The sequence below is a fragment of the Bos mutus genome, chromosome X (genome assembly GCF_027580195.1).
Source record: "Bos mutus isolate GX-2022 chromosome X, NWIPB_WYAK_1.1, whole genome shotgun sequence".
NCBI classification, from domain to species: Eukaryota; Metazoa; Chordata; class Mammalia; order Artiodactyla; family Bovidae; genus Bos; species Bos mutus.
The window spans coordinates 65,106,981-65,124,813 of NC_091646.1; the positions used below are offsets into that span (position 1 = coordinate 65,106,981).

At 36.5% G+C, this 17,833-nt stretch overlaps 1 protein-coding gene across 1 annotated transcript in view; it reads left to right on the top strand.

The window, feature by feature from the left end:
- Positions 1–17,833, top strand: part of LOC102280173 (fibronectin type III domain containing protein 3C1-like) — a 64,757-nt gene that overhangs the window by 24,411 nt on the left and 22,513 nt on the right. The window contains exons 19-21 of the mRNA XM_070366587.1: positions 2,945–2,994; positions 3,256–3,369; positions 4,360–4,509. Of these exons, the coding sequence (XP_070222688.1) occupies positions 2,945–2,994; positions 3,256–3,369; positions 4,360–4,509 (314 nt within the window). The remainder of the gene's footprint in view (positions 1–2,944; positions 2,995–3,255; positions 3,370–4,359; positions 4,510–17,833) is intronic.

Genomic DNA, 17,833 nt, shown 5'->3' on the forward strand with positions numbered 1-17,833 from the left:
CTTTCTTTTTGAGCAAAAGACTGTTCCAGGTGCCTTTTACAGTATTCCAGGGAATTTAAATTTTTTCTATTAAGAGAATTTTATAAACACTGAAATAAATGGAAATCTGAAGGTGAAATGTCTGGTAAATATAGCAGATGAATTAGGACTTCCCCGACAAGCTGTAACTGTTTTTGCCTGGTCACCAAAAAATGTGCAGTCTTGTATTATACTGATGGAAGATTATATATTTTCTGTTGATTAATTCTGGTGCTTTTCATCAAGTGTGGCTTTTAGTTGGTCTAATTGGGAGCAGTACTTATTGGAATTAATCATTTGGCTTGCCAGAAGGAGCTCATAATACAGGACTCCCTTCCAATCTTACCATGTACACAATATCACCTTCTTTGGATGAAGATGCCTTTGGTGTGGTTGGCAGTGGTTCATTTCATTCAACTCATGATCTCTTCCATTCCACATTATTGTACAGTATCCACTTTTCATCATCCATCACAATCTGTTTTTAAAACAGAATGTTTTCATTATGTTTAAATACAGAATCATGTGAGGAATTATGATCAAGAAGGTGTTTTTCTGCTTAACTTTTGTGGACCCCAAACATCAAAGTGATTAACATAACCAAGCTGGTGTGATTTTCAACACTTGATTTGGATATTTGGAGTATGTCAGCTATCTACCACGTGGTATAACATTGATTATTCTCAATGTTTCAATTTGATCCCTATCAACTTCAGCTGATCTACCAAATGTGGAGCATCATAGAGGAAGAAATCTCAAACAAGAAACTTCACAAACCACTTTTGATATGTTCAATCAGCCACAGAATCTTCTCCATATCTTCACAAATCTTTTTTTGTGTTTTTATCTTTTTTGAAATAATAAATCATAATATGCTGAAATGTTGCTTTTTTTCTTCCAGCTTCAACATTAAAATAGCTACAAAAACTCACCAATTTCATTGTCTTATTAAATGCATGCTGATATGATAGCTGTTACAATACAAGCTTACAAAATTGTTTTCAATGAAGTTAAAGGCAACTAAGCTCTTGTTCAAGCTGGTTTTAGAAAAAGCAGAGGAATCAGAGATCAAATTGCCAACATCCGCTGGATCATCGAAAAAGCAAGAGAGTTCCAGAAAAACATCTATTTCTGCTTTATTGACTATGCCAAAGCCTTTGACTGTATGGATCACAATAAACTGTGGAAAATTCTGAAAGAGATGGGAATACCAGACCACCTGACCTGCCTATTGAGAAACCTATATGCAGGTCAGGAAGCAACAGTTAGAACTGGACATGGAACAACAGACTGGTTCCAAATAGGAAAAGGAGTACGTCAAGGCTGTATATTGTCACCCTGCTTATTTAACTTATATGCAGAGTACATCATGAGAAACGCTGGGCTGGAAGAAGCACAAGCTGGAATCAAGATTGCCGGGAGAAATATCGATAACCTCAGATATGCAGATGATGCCACCCTTATGGCAGAAAGTGAAGAGGAACTAAAAAAACCTCTTGATGAAAGTGAAAGACAAGAGTGAAAAAGTTGGCTTAAAGCTCAACATTCAGAAAATGAAGATCATGGCATCTGGTCCCATCACTTCACGGGAAATAGATGGGGAAACAGTGGAAACAGTGTCAGACTTTATTTTTCTGGGCTCCAAAATCACTGCAGATGGTAATTGCAGCCAGGAAATTAAAAGATGCTTACTCCTTGGAAGGAAAGCTATGACCAACCTAGATAGCATATTGAAAAGCAGAGACATTACTTTGCCAACAAAGGTCCATCTAGTCAAGGCTATGGTTTTTCCAGTAGTCATGTATGGATGTGAGAGTTGGACTGTGAAGAAAGCTGAGTGCCGAAGAATTGATGCTTTTGAACTGTGGTGTTGGAGAAGACTCTTGACAGTCCCTTGGACTGCAAGGAGATCCAACCAGTCCATTCTAAAGGAGATCAGTCCTGGTATTCATTGGAAGGACTGATGCTAAAGCTGAAACTCCAGTACTTTGGCCACCTCATGCAAAGAGTTGACTCATTGGAAAAGACTCTGATGCTGGGAGTGATTGGGGGCAGGAGGAGAAGGGGACGACAGAGGATGAGATGGCTGGATGGCATCACTGACTCGATGGACATGAGTCTGGGTGAAGTCCGGGAGTTGGTGATGGACAGGGAGGCCTGGCATGCTGCGATTCATGGGGTCACAAAGAGTCAGACATGACTGAGCAACTGAACTCAACTGAACTGAACTGAACTGAAGCTCTACTAGAGCCATCTTACAGAAAATAAATGAGCATTTTGGCCAGCTCAATATTAAATCTATTAAAACAGGATAAATGGTTTTCTTTTAGTGCAAAATCAAATAATGTCTAGAAAGTTATTTCTTGGTAATTAAAATCAGAAAAAATTTAAATGGGAACTAAAAAGTTAACTAACACAAATTGGTATAATTTGAACTTTTTGTTACTTTAGCATAAAGTAACTTTTATATGTTTAACATGTCTTCTTAAATTATATTGTGTTTTTAAGTACCATCCTTAAATTTTGCAATTTTTAAGTTAATTTTGTATATTTTTTCAAATAGTAGGAAGTTGCTAAATAACACAGGGAGCCTAGTCTGGTACTCTGTGATGACCCAGAGAGATGGAATGAGGGTAAAGAGAGAGGCGAGACAGCAGGAAGGTATACATATGTGTGTGTACATATATATATATATATATATATATATATATATATATATATACATACATATATGTACATGCATAATTATGCTGAAGCCTGTCATGCTGCAGTCCATGGGGTCGTGAAGAGTTGGACATGACTTGGCAACTGAAAAGCATATAATTATGACTGATTTGCATTGTTATATGGCAGAAATCAACACAAAAACTGTAGTTTTTCATCCATTAAAAAAGAAAAATCAAAAAAAAAATGTATATTTTTACAGACAATTCTCCTACAAAAGGAAACTCTGAAGCACTTACAAATGTCAAAAAGGTAAATGGCAACCAAGGTGATGCACAAGGGCACTCTGGCTCAGAAGTGAGATGCACAGTGAGTAAATTCATTCCTAGAGAATTCAGTTTCTGGTTAAAAGCAACAAATAAATCTGGGGAAACTAAATTGTTCAGCTAATCATTTGTAGTTCATTTCACTTTGGATGAATACATGCTTCTACTTCTTATCAAGGTGGGGAGTGAACATACCTGCACAATCATTTGTATGTCTGCTTATTTGTTTGTTTGTGTTTATTTGTAGTCTGGATCTCATTCATCAACATGTGAAACTGCTCCAGTCCCAAGCCCTCCTACTCAATGTGGTATACCTGTTCTAACCTGCAAGAGTCCAACCTGTGTTGTTGTTAGTTGGGAAGTACGATCTCAGTTTATTAGTTTTGATGATATAAAAGCACAGTAATTGGTTTAGAAATTGCTTTTAAAGTCTATAACTCCCTAAGGGTTCAGAGTCTAGATTAGTCTGGACCATGGTTTTAGAACACACCTAAGACCTGTTGCTAGTGCTATTAGAAAGGCAAAGGCTATGGTAATCATGCTTTCCAAATCTTCTATTTTTGAAGGATAATAAATTTAGAAAACCAAAGAGACAATCAGTATGCAACCAATTGAATTTTTGAAACTAAAATAAAAGATAATAAAATTAAATCTATTTATAGTTTTTTTAAAGTTTCATTGGGAAAACTCTGGTAGTTTGTTTGCATATAACCACAGTATGACACATAAGAAATGTGACTGTGAAGTAATGAAGAATTTTTTTAATGTACATCCATTTGAATATCTTCCCCTTCAAACTAATCAAACTCAAAAAGAATTGGCCTAGTTATTAAGCCCCCTAAGTGTCTTTGATTTTTTTCTTCCCTTTTCCCCAAATTCTAGTAGAGAATTTTTAGCATTAACAAAAAAACCTTTAGTCTGATAATAATAAATGATTACCTATAATGAAAGAGATTGCAAAAATATAAAGAGAGAGATATGAATCACTTTACTGTACACCTTAAATGAACACATTATAAATCAACTATATTACAATAAAAAATTTTAAAAATAATAATAAGTGATTGATCTGTTCACACCCCTATATAAAAGCCAGACAGTACTGGGCTTTGTGTTTGATCCCACTAGTATGTTGAATTATCCAATCCTTTCTCTTAATTTTATTTGAGCCGTTTAACATTAATTACAGTGTTCAACATTATGTTTATTTCTGTACTTGTCTATATTTCATTCCATTTAATAGATTATAGGCTTTGACACTGAAAGGATCATATTGTTACTTTCCATAGTATTGAGTATAGTGACTCCTTATGGAAAGAGCTAAATTTTTTGTTTTTGTTGCATTTTTCAGATTCCTGCGTGTAATGTTGCTGAAATCACTGATTACAGATTAGAGTGGGGACAAACTGAAGATTCAATGCACTTGATTTACACTGGCCCTTGTCTGAGCTATGAAGTTAAAGGTCTCATTCCTGCCACTATGTATTTTTGCAGAGTTCAGGTAATCCTAACAGTTCTTCCAATGTAAGCAAAGTATTAAGCTATGTTATTCACATTCATAATATACCATTTCCAGTGGAAAGACCAGAAGGGAGTCACAGACTTCCAAATCTTAAATATTCATCATATCCAGCAACAACATTCTGGGTTCCTTTATCTTGATTTTAAAGCCTCACATGATCTGGCACCTACTTTCTCTTTTTAAATTTGTTTATTTTTTAATTGAAGGATAATTGCTTTACAGAATTTTGTTGTTTTCTTTCAAACATCAACATGATGTCACCTACTTTCTATTTCAACTTGATCTGACATTATTTTCTCTTCAGTTCTATATTTCCCAAATTTCCCTGAACTCACTTGAAATGCTTTTATAAAACACTGAATTCTGAACCTCCACTCAGACCTACTGCATCAAAATTTTTAATCCAGAAATCTACTAATCTGTATATTATAAAAGCACCCAAAGTGATAATTATCATTAATTAGGAAAAACTGCACAAATCATACCAAACAAACAAGTCTACTGCCACCCCAAGTATGTTTTGTACATTTGTTCATACTGGTTGTTTGGCTATCTTGTTCCATAAAGCCAAGCTTCTGCATGAATGCTTCCCTGGATACCTTAGGTGGAAATGATCCCTTCATCTTCTACTAGAATTAAAAAAATTATAACTTTAAGGTTTGGGGAAACAGCCTACATTTAGAATTACCTGATATGTTGTCCATATAGTGTTAAGCCATCAAATCCTAGGAACCCTAATACTGGTACCTGAGCTGCATGTTCCAAATTGCCTTTCTTAACTGGAAGTTGGGGGGTTTTTTAAGTATTTTTTTTAGAAAAGAATCCTTTGTAATATTTTTGGATACCCTTATTTTTGTATTAGAAAAATGCTCTCCCAATATATATTTATTAGACAGCCACCACAATAGTTCAAAGAATAGGGGAATTTATGAACATTAAAGTTGCTTTAGTGGGTCAGACATTAATGGTGAGACATTAATTAATTTTAAAGATATTAGAGAGGTAAAAATCAATGGACTAGCTTCTAGCCAAGACAGAGTTCCCCCATAATTCCCAAGTCTTCCCTCTTACAACCAAAAAATCCTGAGCATAAAACAACAAGCAAACATGGGAAAACTCTGAATCGTGGAAAGAAAGAAAAATGTGGAAGGAAAAAAATCCTGGGGAACTCACAACTTGAATAACACAGTGGTGAGCCCTTGGACTTCCTTATCATCTCCCATATAGCCCAAAAAGGGTGTGAGAGAAGTCTCCAACTCAAAATTTCCAAAAGGGACAGACAGAACAAAAACTCCAAGAAAAGCCTGCAGCCCCAGCAAAATGACTGGCAATAGGGTAGCCTAATAGAAGAAAATATTGTTCACAATACCCACTTTACTCCACCCAAACATTAAGAGAAAAATTACACATATCCCTATCCTTCCCCACCCCTGAAATTTCAACAGGCCAAGTAGGAAGCTGACTATCCAATTTACCCCAGAAGCAAGCAGCATGCTCTAATTTTTCTAGCCAAAGGTATCAGTTTTGGCAGGGCCAAGCAGGTAATTAATCTTCCATCCTCTGCCTGGCAGAAGCAGGCAGTATTCTGCTTCCATTCCCCTGCTAACTGGTGTCAGTATGGCCAAGCAGGGAGCTTCCAGTCTTCCATACCTCTCTCATGGAAGCAGGCAGCAGCTCTCTAATTCCCCTGTAAGAGTAGTGTTGGCAAGCTCAGCCTCTACCCCCAGCCAGCAGCAACATACTGAACAAAGTGGTATGATTCAGGCTAGTTAGCTCTCTACTTTCCTCCTGCCTGTGTCAGTGAGACCCAGAGTGAAGCTGAACTTACATGTCCACCTACTGGCACTGAGACTGAAAGACAATACGGGAAGCAGAGCTAGTCAGCACTCAGGCCCACCCGCCTTCACCTGCTGTCAATAGGTTCCAGTGGAGAGCTCAGTCTCCATATCTTCTCACCCATTAGAGAGGGATCTAGGTGTTGAGAAAGCTATGCTATTTGGTGCCTCAGCCTCCCCATTCTCTTCCCTTGGTGTCATTAAGACCCAGCTGGTAGCTGAGTTTACACTTCCACCCTTAATAAAGAGAGGTGTTAGTCCTGCACTTCCCATCTCCATGGTATTGGCACAACCCAATGAGGAGTTGAGTTTATACCCACACTCAGAGACAGTGATGCAGTATAAATAGTTGCCCTACTTTTCCTGGAAAGAAATCAAAGGGGCCTATACAAGAGCTGAACTTCCACCCTACCCAACTTTTGCACTATACCTCTGGAGGGATACAGTCTACTAAATTCAGTTCAATTTAATCGGTCAGTCATGTCTGACTCTTTGCAACCCCATGGACTGCAGCATGCCAGGCTTCCCTGTCCATCACCAACTCCGAGAGCCTACTCAAACTAATGTCCATTGGGTTGGTGATGCCATCCAACCATCTCATGCTCTATCATCCCCTTCTCCTCCTGCCTTCAATCTTTCCAAGCATCAGGGTCTTTTCCAATGAGTTGGTTCTTCGCATCAGATGGCCAAAGTTTTGGAGTTTCAGCTTCAACATCAGGCCTTCCAATGAATATTCAGGACTGATTTCCTTTAGGATGGACTGGTTGGATTTCCTTGCAGTCCAAGGGATCTCAAGAGTCTTATTCAACACCACAGTTCAAAAGCATCAGTTGTTCAGCACTCAGCTTTCTTTCTAGTCCAACTCTCACATCCATACATGACACTGGAAAAACCATAGCTTTTGATTAGATGAACCTTTGTTGGTAATGTTTCTGCTTTTTAATATGCTGTCTAGGTTGGTCATAGCTTTTCTTTTTTTAATTTCATGGCTGCAGTCACCATCTGTTTTTTGTTGTCTTTTTTTAAACAGTCTACTAAAATATGATTAAATGAGATCCAGGTCTCATAGTATAGTATTCAAAATGTCCAGAATAAGTAATCATTTGTCATAAGAAGAACCAAGAAAATCACAACTTCAGTGACAAAAAAAACAACAGACTCTGTGAAGTAAGTCAGAAGTTTGAGTTATCTGAAAAGGGCTTAAGCAGCCATCAAAAAAATATTCTGACCAGTAATTATGAGTTATCCTGAAACAAATGAAAAATATTAAAAATCAAAACAAAGAAATAGAAGTTGTAGAAGAAAACCAAATGGAAATTACAGAACTTAACAATACAATAACAAAATAAAAACTTGATTGGATGGGCTTAATAGTAGAGTGGCGATGACGAAAGATATAGTCAGTGAACTTGAGGACAGATAATAGAATTTACCCACTCTGAACACCAGGAAGGATTTAGAAAAAAAAGAAAAAAATTAATGATTTCAGAGATATATGAAATAACAAAATACCTAATGTTCATATCATTAAACCCCAGCAGGAGAGAAGAGAAAGAGTAGGAATGAAAAATTATTCAAAAAATAATAAAAAGCATTCCAATTTGGGGAAAAACATAATTAAAAATATTTTAAAAGATGGACAAATCCAAAATAATATAAACCTGAATAAACCCACACAACTAAGCCACATCTTAACTAAATTCTGGAAACAAAAAAGAAAGAAAAATATCTTAAAAGTACCCAGAGAAAAATGGTACACTACTTATAGGTGAACATCAATCCAGATGACAAAGGATACCTCATCTGAAACCATGGAGACCAGCAAGAAATGGCACAACATTTTTCAAGTAGATAGGAATTGGCAACTGCAAACTATATCCAGTAAAAAATATTCTTCAGGAATGAAAAGAAAATAAAGACATTCTCAGATGAAGGAAAACTAAGAATTTGTTGCCAGCAAAACTACCCTTAAAAATATCTACAGAAAGTACTCTAAATAAAAAGGAAAAGATAACAGAATAAGGTTTAGAACTTCAGGAAATAAATAACATTGGGATTTTGACTCAAGATGGTGACATATGAGTCCTGAGCTCACCTCCTCCCACAGGCACACCAAAACTATAGCTATACAGTAACAACTCCCTCTGAAAGAAGTCCAGGAATATTCTACCCAGTAAAGTTATCCTTCAGAACTGAAGGCAAGATTAAGAGTTTTCCATGGGAAAAAAAAATTCACAGGATGGGAGAAAATATTTGTAAATCAAGGGACTGAAAAGGGATTAATCTCAAAAATATACAAACAGCTCATGCAGCTCAATATCAAAAAAGCAAACAACATAATCAAAAAATGGGCAGAAGATCTCAATAGACATTTCTCCAAAGAAGACATACAGATAGCCAACAAGCCCTTGAAAAGGTGGTCAATGTGGCTCATTCTTAGAGACATGCAAATCAAAACCACAATGAGGTATCAGCTCACACCTGTCAGAACTGCCATCGTCAAAAAGTCTACAAACAATAAATGCTGGAGAGGGTGTGAAGAAGAGGGAATCCCCCTACGCTGCTGGTGGGAATACAAACTGGTACAACCACTATGGAGAACAGTGTGGAAGTTCCTTTAAAAACTAAAAACAGAGCTACCATATGATCCAGCAATCCCATTTCTGGACATATATCCAGAGAAAACCATAATTCAAAAGGATACATGGATACCAGTGTTCACTGCAATAGCCAAGACATGGAAGCAAACTAAATGTCTGTCAACAGATGAATAAGATAAACAAAATGTGGTAGATAGATAGATATAGATACAGATAAAATGGAGTATTATTACCACTGAGTCATCAAAACAAATGAAGTAATGACATTTGTACAACATGGATGGACCTAGAAGTTATCATACAGTAAAGTAAGTCAGACAAAGACAAATATCATATGATAACAGCTACATGTGCCATCTAAAAAAAATGATACAAATGACCTTATTTACAAGACAGAAACAGACAGACTCACAAATTCTGAAAACAAACCTATGTGTACCAAAGGGGAAAAGAAGCAGAGAAGGATAAATTAGGAGGTTGAGATTAACATATACATACTACTATATTTAAAATAGATAACCAACAAGTACCTACTATATAGCATAGGGAACTCTACTCAATATTCTGTAATAACCTATATGGATAAAGAATCTGGAAAACAATGAATATAAGTATATGCATAATTGCATCACTCTGCTGTACACCTGAAACTAACACACATTATAAATCAGTTATACTCCAATAATTTATTGTTTTTATTTTATTTTTATTTGTAGGATAATTGCTATACAGTGTTATGTTGGTTTCTGCCACACAACAACATGAAACAGTCATAAGTACACATATATCCTCACCCTCTTGAACTTCCTTCCCAACCCCTCATCCCACTCCTCTAGGTCATCAAAGATCACCTGGCTGAGCTTCCTGTGTTACACAGCAACTTCCCACTAGTTATCTATTTTATGCATGATAACATACATGTTTCAATGATACTCTCTCAATTCATCCCACTTTCCCCCTTCCCCAAAGTGTTCACAAGTCCACTCTCTACATCTGTGTCTCTATTCCTGCCCTGCAAATATGTTCATCAGTACCACTTTCTGGATTCCATATACATGTGTTAATATACAATATTTGTTTTTCTCTTTCTGACTTACTTCACTCTGTATAACAGTCTCTAGGTTCAGGAGCCTCAATTCAACTGACTCAAATTCATTCCTTTTACGGCTAATATTTCATTCTATATATGTACCACATCTTCTTTATCTATTCATTTGTCAATAGACATATGGGTAGCTTCCATGTGCTGGCTATTGTAAATAGTGCTGCAGTGGGCATTGGTGTCCATGTGTCTTTTTGAATTATGGTTTTCTCAGGGTATATGCTGAGGAGTGGGATTGCTGGGTCATATGATAGCTTTATTGCTAGTTATTTAAAGAATCTCTATACTGTTCTCCATAGTGACTATATCAATTTACATACCTACCAACAGTGCAAGAAGGTCCCCTTTTCTCCAAATCCTCTCCAGCATTTATTGTTTGTAGATTTTTTTATGATGGCCATTCTGACTGGTGTGAGGTGATTGTAGTTTTGATTTGCATCTCTCTAAAGCTCAACATTCAGAAAACTAAAGTCATGGCATCCAGTCCCATCACTTCATGGCAAATAGATGGGGAAACAATGGAAACAGTGGCTGACTTTATTTTGGGGGGCTCCAAAATCACTTCAGATGGTGATTGCAGCCATGAAATTAAAAGATGCTTATTCTTGGGAGGAAAGTTATGACCAACCTAGACAGCATATTAAAGCAGAGACATTTCTTTACCAAGAAAGGTCCATCTAGTCAAGGGTATGGTTTTTCCAGTAGTTATGTATGGATGTGAGAGTTGGACTAGAAAGAAAGCTGAGCACCAAAGAATTTATGCTTTTGAACTGTGGTGTTGGAGAAGACTTTTGAGAGTCCCTTGGACTGCAAGGAGATCCAACCAGTCCATCCTAAAGAAAATCAGTCCTAGGTGTTCATTGAAAGGACTGATATTGAAGCTGAAACTCCAATATTTTGGCCACCTGATGCAAAGAGCTGACCCATTTAAAAAGACCCTGATGTTGGGAAAGATTAAAGGCAGGAGAAGAAGGGAACGACAGAGGATGAGTTGGTTGAATGGCATCACCGACTCAATAGACATGAGTCTGGGTAAACTCCAGGAGTTGGTGATGGACAGGGAGGCCTGGAGTGCTGCGGTTCATGAAGTTGCAAAGAGTTGGACACGACTGAGTGACTGAACTGAACTGAACTGAATAATGAGTGATGTTGAGCATCTTTTCATGTATTTATTGGCCATTGGTATATCTTCTCTGGAGAAATGTCTGTTTAGGTCTTCTGCCCACTTTTTGATTACATTTTGTTTTTCTGGTATTGAGCTGCATGAGCTGCTTGTATATTTTGGAGATTAATCCTTTGTCAGTTTCATTTGCTATTAATTTCTCCCATTTGAGGGTTGCCTTTTTAGCTTGTTTATAGTTTCCTTCACTGTCCAAAATCTTTTAAGTTTAATTAGCTCTCATTTCTTTATTTTTGTTTTTATTTCCATTACTCTAGGAAGTGGGTCAAAGAAGATCTTGCTGCAATTTATTTCAAAGAGTGTCTTGCTTGTTTTCCACTAAGAGTTTTAATGGCCTTACATTTAAGTCTTTAATCCACATTAAGTTTATTTTTGTGTACAGAGTTAGGAAGTGTTCTAATTTCATTCTTTTACACATAGCTCTCCAGTTTTCCAAAACTACTTATTGAAGAGGCTGTCTTTTCTTATTGTATATTCTTGCCTCCTTTGTCAAAGATAAGGTGCTCAGAGGTGTATGGGTTTATCTCTGGGTTTCTATCTTGTTCCATTGATCTATATTTCTCTTTTTGTGCCAGTACCATACTGTCTTGATTACTGTAGCTTTCAGGGAGGTGTTCCAGACAAATAAGGGCTAAATGCCTTTATCATCATAAGTTCAGCCTTATAATAAATGTTAGATTTCTTTAAGCTGAATGAAAAGACACTAATAAGTAACATGAAAACATATAAAAGTATAAATCTCACTGTTAAAAGTAAATAAACAGTTACATTAAGAATACTTTAATGTTGTAATAGTGGTGAGTCAGTCCCCTATACCAAGAAACCTATATATCTAATATGAATATTTAAAAACAAAAGTACTAAAAATAAGTATAACTATAATAATTTGTTATCAGATACATAAGATTAAAAGATGTAAAATGGGACATCAAAAACATAAGATGGGGAACAGATTAAAAATACATACCTTTAAGTATGTGTAAAAACTTAAGTTGCTATTAACCTAAAATAGACTGTTATAAGAAGTTTTACATAAGCCTTAAGGTAATCACAAAGCAAAAACATGTAATTGTCATCTAACTGCTAAGTTGTGTCCAACATTTTGGCAACCCCATGGACTGTAGCCTATCAGGCTCCTCTGTCCATGGAATTTCCCAGGCAAGAATACTGGAGTGGGTTGCCATTTCCTTTTCCAGGTGATCTTCCTGACCCAGGGATCAAACCTGAGTTTCCTGCATTGGCAGGTGGATTCGTTACCACCAGGGAAGCCCCTCAAAACAGTTACAAAATATGAAGAGGAAGGAATCTAAGTATATTACTACAGAAAGTCATCAAATCACAAAGAAAAAAGCAAGAGAAGAAAGGAGCAATGGAACACGAAACAGAAAGAAAACAATTGCCAAAATAGCAGTAGTAACTCCAAAGTTATCAATAATTACAAATACATCAAATTCTCTAATCAAAAGGCATAGAGTGGGTGAAAGGGCAAAATTGCAATAACCAACTGTATGATAACTACAAGAGACAATCCAGCTTTAAGGACACATATAAACTGAAACTGAAGGTATGAAAAACAAAAATCCTTGCAAATGAAAAACAAAAGAAGCTATACTTATATCAGACAAAATAGACTGGAAAGCAAACACTACAAGAAGGGTCAAAGAAGGATATTATATAATGAAAAAGGGTCAATCCAACAAGATGATATAACATTTATAAATGTTCATGCACTCAACATAGAGCCCCTAAATATATAAAGCAATACTAACAGACCTGCCCCCTTCATGGATCACAGCCTTGTCATGGTGAAGGGGCTTGTGTAACTCAATGAAGCTATGAGCCATGCTGTGCAGGGCCACCCAAAATGGACAGGTTGTAATGAAGAGTTATGACAAAACATGGCCCACTAGAGTAGGAAATGGCAAATTACTCCAGTATTCTTGCCATGAGAACCCCATGAACAGTATGAATGGGCAAAAAGTTTTGACACCAGAAGATGAGCCCCCGGGTCAGAAGGTGTCCAATATGCTACTGGGGAAGAGTGGAGGACAATTACTAATAGCTCCAGAAAGAATGAAGCAGCTGAGGAAAAGCAGAAATGACACTCAGTTGTGGGTGTGTCTGGTAGTGAAAGTAAAATCCAATACTGTAAAGAATAATACTGCATAGGGATCTGGAATGTTAGGTCCATGAATCAAGGTAAATTGGATATGGTCAAGCAGGAGATGATAAGAGTGAACATTAACATCTTAGGAATCAGTGAACTAAAATGGACAGGAACGGGTGAACTTAATTCAGATGACCAGTATATCTACAACTGTGGGCAAGAATCCCTTAGAAGAAATGGAGTAGCCTTCATAGTCAACAAAAGAGCCCAAAATGCAGTACTTGGGTGCAATCTCAAAAACAACAGAATGATCTTGGTTCATTTCCAAGGCAAACCATTCAACATCACAGTAATCCAAGTCTATGCCCCAACCATTGATGCTGAAGAAGCTGAAGTTGACCAACTCTATGAAGATCTACAACACCTTCTAGAACTAACATCAAAAAAAAAAAGAATGCCCTTTTCATCATAGGGATTGGTAGGCAAAAGTAGGAAGTCAAGAGATACCTGGAGTAACAGGCCAAAAGTTTGGCCTTGGAGTACAAACTGAAGTAGGGCAAAGGCTAACAGAGTTTTGTCAAGAGAATGCACTGGTCATAGCAAACACCCTCTTCCAACAACGCAAGAAACGACTTTCCACGGACACCACCAGATGATCAATACCAAAATCAGATTGATTATATTTTTGCAGCTAAGGATGGAGAAGCTCTATATAGTCAGCAAAAATAAGATCTGGAGCTGACTGTGGCTTAGATCATGAACTCCTTATTGCAAGTTTAGGCTTAAATTGAAGAAAGTAGGGAAAACCACTAAGCCATTCAAGTATGACCTAAATCAAATCCCTTATGATTATATAGTGGAAATGACAAATAGATTCAAGGGATTAGAACTAGTAGACAGCATGCCTGAAGAACTATGGATGGATGTTTGTAACATTGTATAGGAGGTGGTAACTAAAACCATCCCAAAGAAAAAGAAATGCAAGATGGCAAAGTGGTTATCTGAGGAGGCTTTACAAATAGCTGAGAAAAGAAGAGTAAAAGGCAAAGGAGAAAGGGAAAGATATACCCAACTGAAAGCAGAGTTCCAGATAATGTAAAAAGATTGAAATACCAAGAATCTTCTCTAACTAGGAAGCAATTACAATAAGAAAATGGAAAAAGCTCAAATATATGTGGAGATTTAACAACATACTACTGAACAGCCAATGGGTCAAAGAAGAAATCAAAAGAGAAACCTAAAAATATCTTGAGACAAATGAAAAAGGAAATACAACATACTAAACATGTGAGATTGGGCTTCCCACGTAGTGCTAGTGGTAAAGAATCTGCCTGCCAATGCAGGAGACATAAGAAATGTGAGTTTGATCCCTGGGTCAGGAAGATCCCCTGGAGGTGGGCATGTCAACCCACTCCAGTATTCTTGTCTGGAGAACCCCATGGACAGAGGAGCTTGGCAGGCTACAGTTCATAGGGTCCGAAAGAGTCAGACACTACTGAAGCAACTGAGCATGGACGCAAACATATAAGATGCAACAAAAGCAGTTTGAAGAGGAAAGTTCATAGTGATTATATGGAAATAAGAAAACAGATTAATATTAACAAGCAGATGAAGGAAATAGCAAAGATCAAAGTGAAAATAAATGAATTAAACACTAAAATGTCAATAGAAGATATCAGTTACTAAGAACTGATTTTTGAAAAGATAAACAAAATAGACAAACCTTTACCTAGACTTATTAAGAAAATAAGAATGAGAATACAAATAAATAAAATTAGAAATGAAAGAGTAGACAACTGATACCACTAAACCATTATAAGAGATTAACGTGAACAATTGTACACTAAGTTAAACAACATAGAAATAATGGATACATTCTTAAAAACATACAACCTACTCAGAATGAATCATGGTGATATAGAAAATTTGAATGACCAATGATAAATAATAATTGGATCAATAATCGAATACCTCCCAACAAAGAAAGGTCCAGCACATGATGGCTTCACTGGTGAATTCTACCAAACATTTAAAGAAGAATCAATACCAAACTTTCTTGAATTCTTCCCAAAAAATGGAAGAGGAGGGACACTTCCAAAATCCATTTTATGAGGCCAGCATTTTATGAGGCCAGCATTCCCATGATCCAAAAACCAGAGAAGAAGAAAAAATTACAGGCTAGTATGCTTGAGGAACATAGATGCAAAAATTATTAACAAAATATTAGAAAACTGAATTCAACAATATGTTAAACAAGTCATATACTATAATCAAGTAGGATATATTCCAGGAATGCAAGGATGGTTCAATGTCAGCAAATCATTCAGTGTGATAGACCACCTTAATGAAATGAAGGATAAAAATTGTATGATTCTCTCAATAGATGTAGAAAAAACATTTGATAAAATTCAACATTCATTATGGTTAAAAATTAATTCTCAGCAATTGAAGTAGAGAGAAAATATACCTCAACATAATAAAGATCAAATATGGCAAGCCCACAGTTAACATCATATACACCAGTGAAAAGCTGAAAGTTTTTCCTCTAAGATCAGGAAGAAGATAAAAGTGACCACTCTTGCCACTTCTGGTCAACATAGGATTGGAAGTCCTAGCCTGAGGAATTAGGCAAGAAAAAGAAATGACATCCAAATCATAATGGAGGAAGTAAAACTGTCTATATTTGCAGATGACATGACATTATATATGAGCACCCTAAAGACTCCAGCAAAAAAAGAAAAAAAATTATTCAAATTAAAAATTGAACTCAGTAAAGTTACAGCATACAAGATAAATGCACAAAAATTAGTTGCATTTCTGTACACTAATAACAATGTGTTAGGGAAACTAAGAAAACAATCCCATGAGCTACTGCATCAAAAGAATAAAATACTTAGGAACAAATTTAACAGAGGTGAAAGATCTGTACACTGAAACTATAAGACACTAATGAAAAATTGACGAAGACACAAGTGAGTAGAAAGATATTCCATGCTCATAGATTGGAAGAAATAATATTAAGATGTCCATTACCCAAAGTAAGTGACAGATCCAATGCAATCCCTATTAAAATTCCATGTCATTTTTCATAGAAATACAACAAACAAATCTAAAATTTCTGTGAAACCATAAAAGACTCCAAACAGCCAAAGCAATCTTGACAAAGGAAAAAAGGTGGAGGCATACTTTGTGATTTCAAACTATATTACAAAGTTATAATAATCAAAACAGTATCATATTATAAACTTCAGCTGTAATATTAATAAGATCTGAGAAATGTAAAAGACAGTTAGAATTGGACATGAACAACAGACTGGTTCCAAATAGAAAAAGGAGTATGTCAAGGTTGTATATTGTCACCCTGCTTATTTAACTTATATGCAGAGTACATCAAGAGAAACACTGGGCTGGAAGAAGCACAAGCTGGAATCAAGATTGTCGGGAGAAATATCAATAACTTCAGATATGCAGATGACACCATCCTTATGGCAGAAAGTGAAGAGGAACTAAAAAGACTCTTGATGAAAATGAAAGAGGAGAGTGAAAAAGTTGGCTTAAAGCTCAACATTCAGAAAACTAAGATTATGGCATCTGGTCCCATCACTTCATGGCAAATAGACAGGGAAACAGTGGAAACAGTGGCTGGCTTTATTTTGGGGGGCTCCAAAATCACTTCAGATGGTGATTGCAGCCATGAAATTAAAAGATGCTTACTCCTTGGAAGGAAAGTTATGACCAACCTAGACAGCATATTAAAAAGCAGAGACATTTCTTTACCAACAAAGGTCCGTCTAGTCAAGGCTATGGTTTTTCCAGTAGTTATGTATGAATGTGAGAGTTGGACTAGAAAGAAAGCTGAGCACCAAAGAATTGATGCTTTTGAACTGTGGTGTTGGAGAAGACTCTTGAGAATCCCTTGGACTGCAAGGAGATCCAACTAGTCCATCCTAAAGGAAATCAGTCCTGGGTGTTCATTGAAAGGACTGATGTTGAAGCTGAAACTCCAATATTTTGGCCACCTGATGCGAAGAGCTGACTCACCTGAAAAGACCCTGATGTTGGGAAAGATTGAAAGCAGGAGGAGAAGGGGACGACAGAGGATGAGATGGTTGGATGGCATCACCGACTCAATGGACATGAGTTTGGCTAAACTCCGGGAGTTGGTGATGGACAGGGAGGCCTGACATGCTACGGTTCATGGGGTCGCAAAGAGTCAGACATGACTGAGCGACTGAACTGATTCTGACTGAATTGAACTGAATGTAAAAGAAAATGACTATATTTGATAACACTATCATATAATTGAAATTCGCCAAAAGAGTATAATTTAAATGTCTTTTCCAGAAAAGAAGAAAAAAGTGTGAGGTGGCAGGTGTAGGAATCCTCTCATAATGTATATTTATATCAAATCACCATAACATACCATCTAAATACTGTAATAATTTTATTTGTCATTTATATCTCAATAAACCTGAAAAG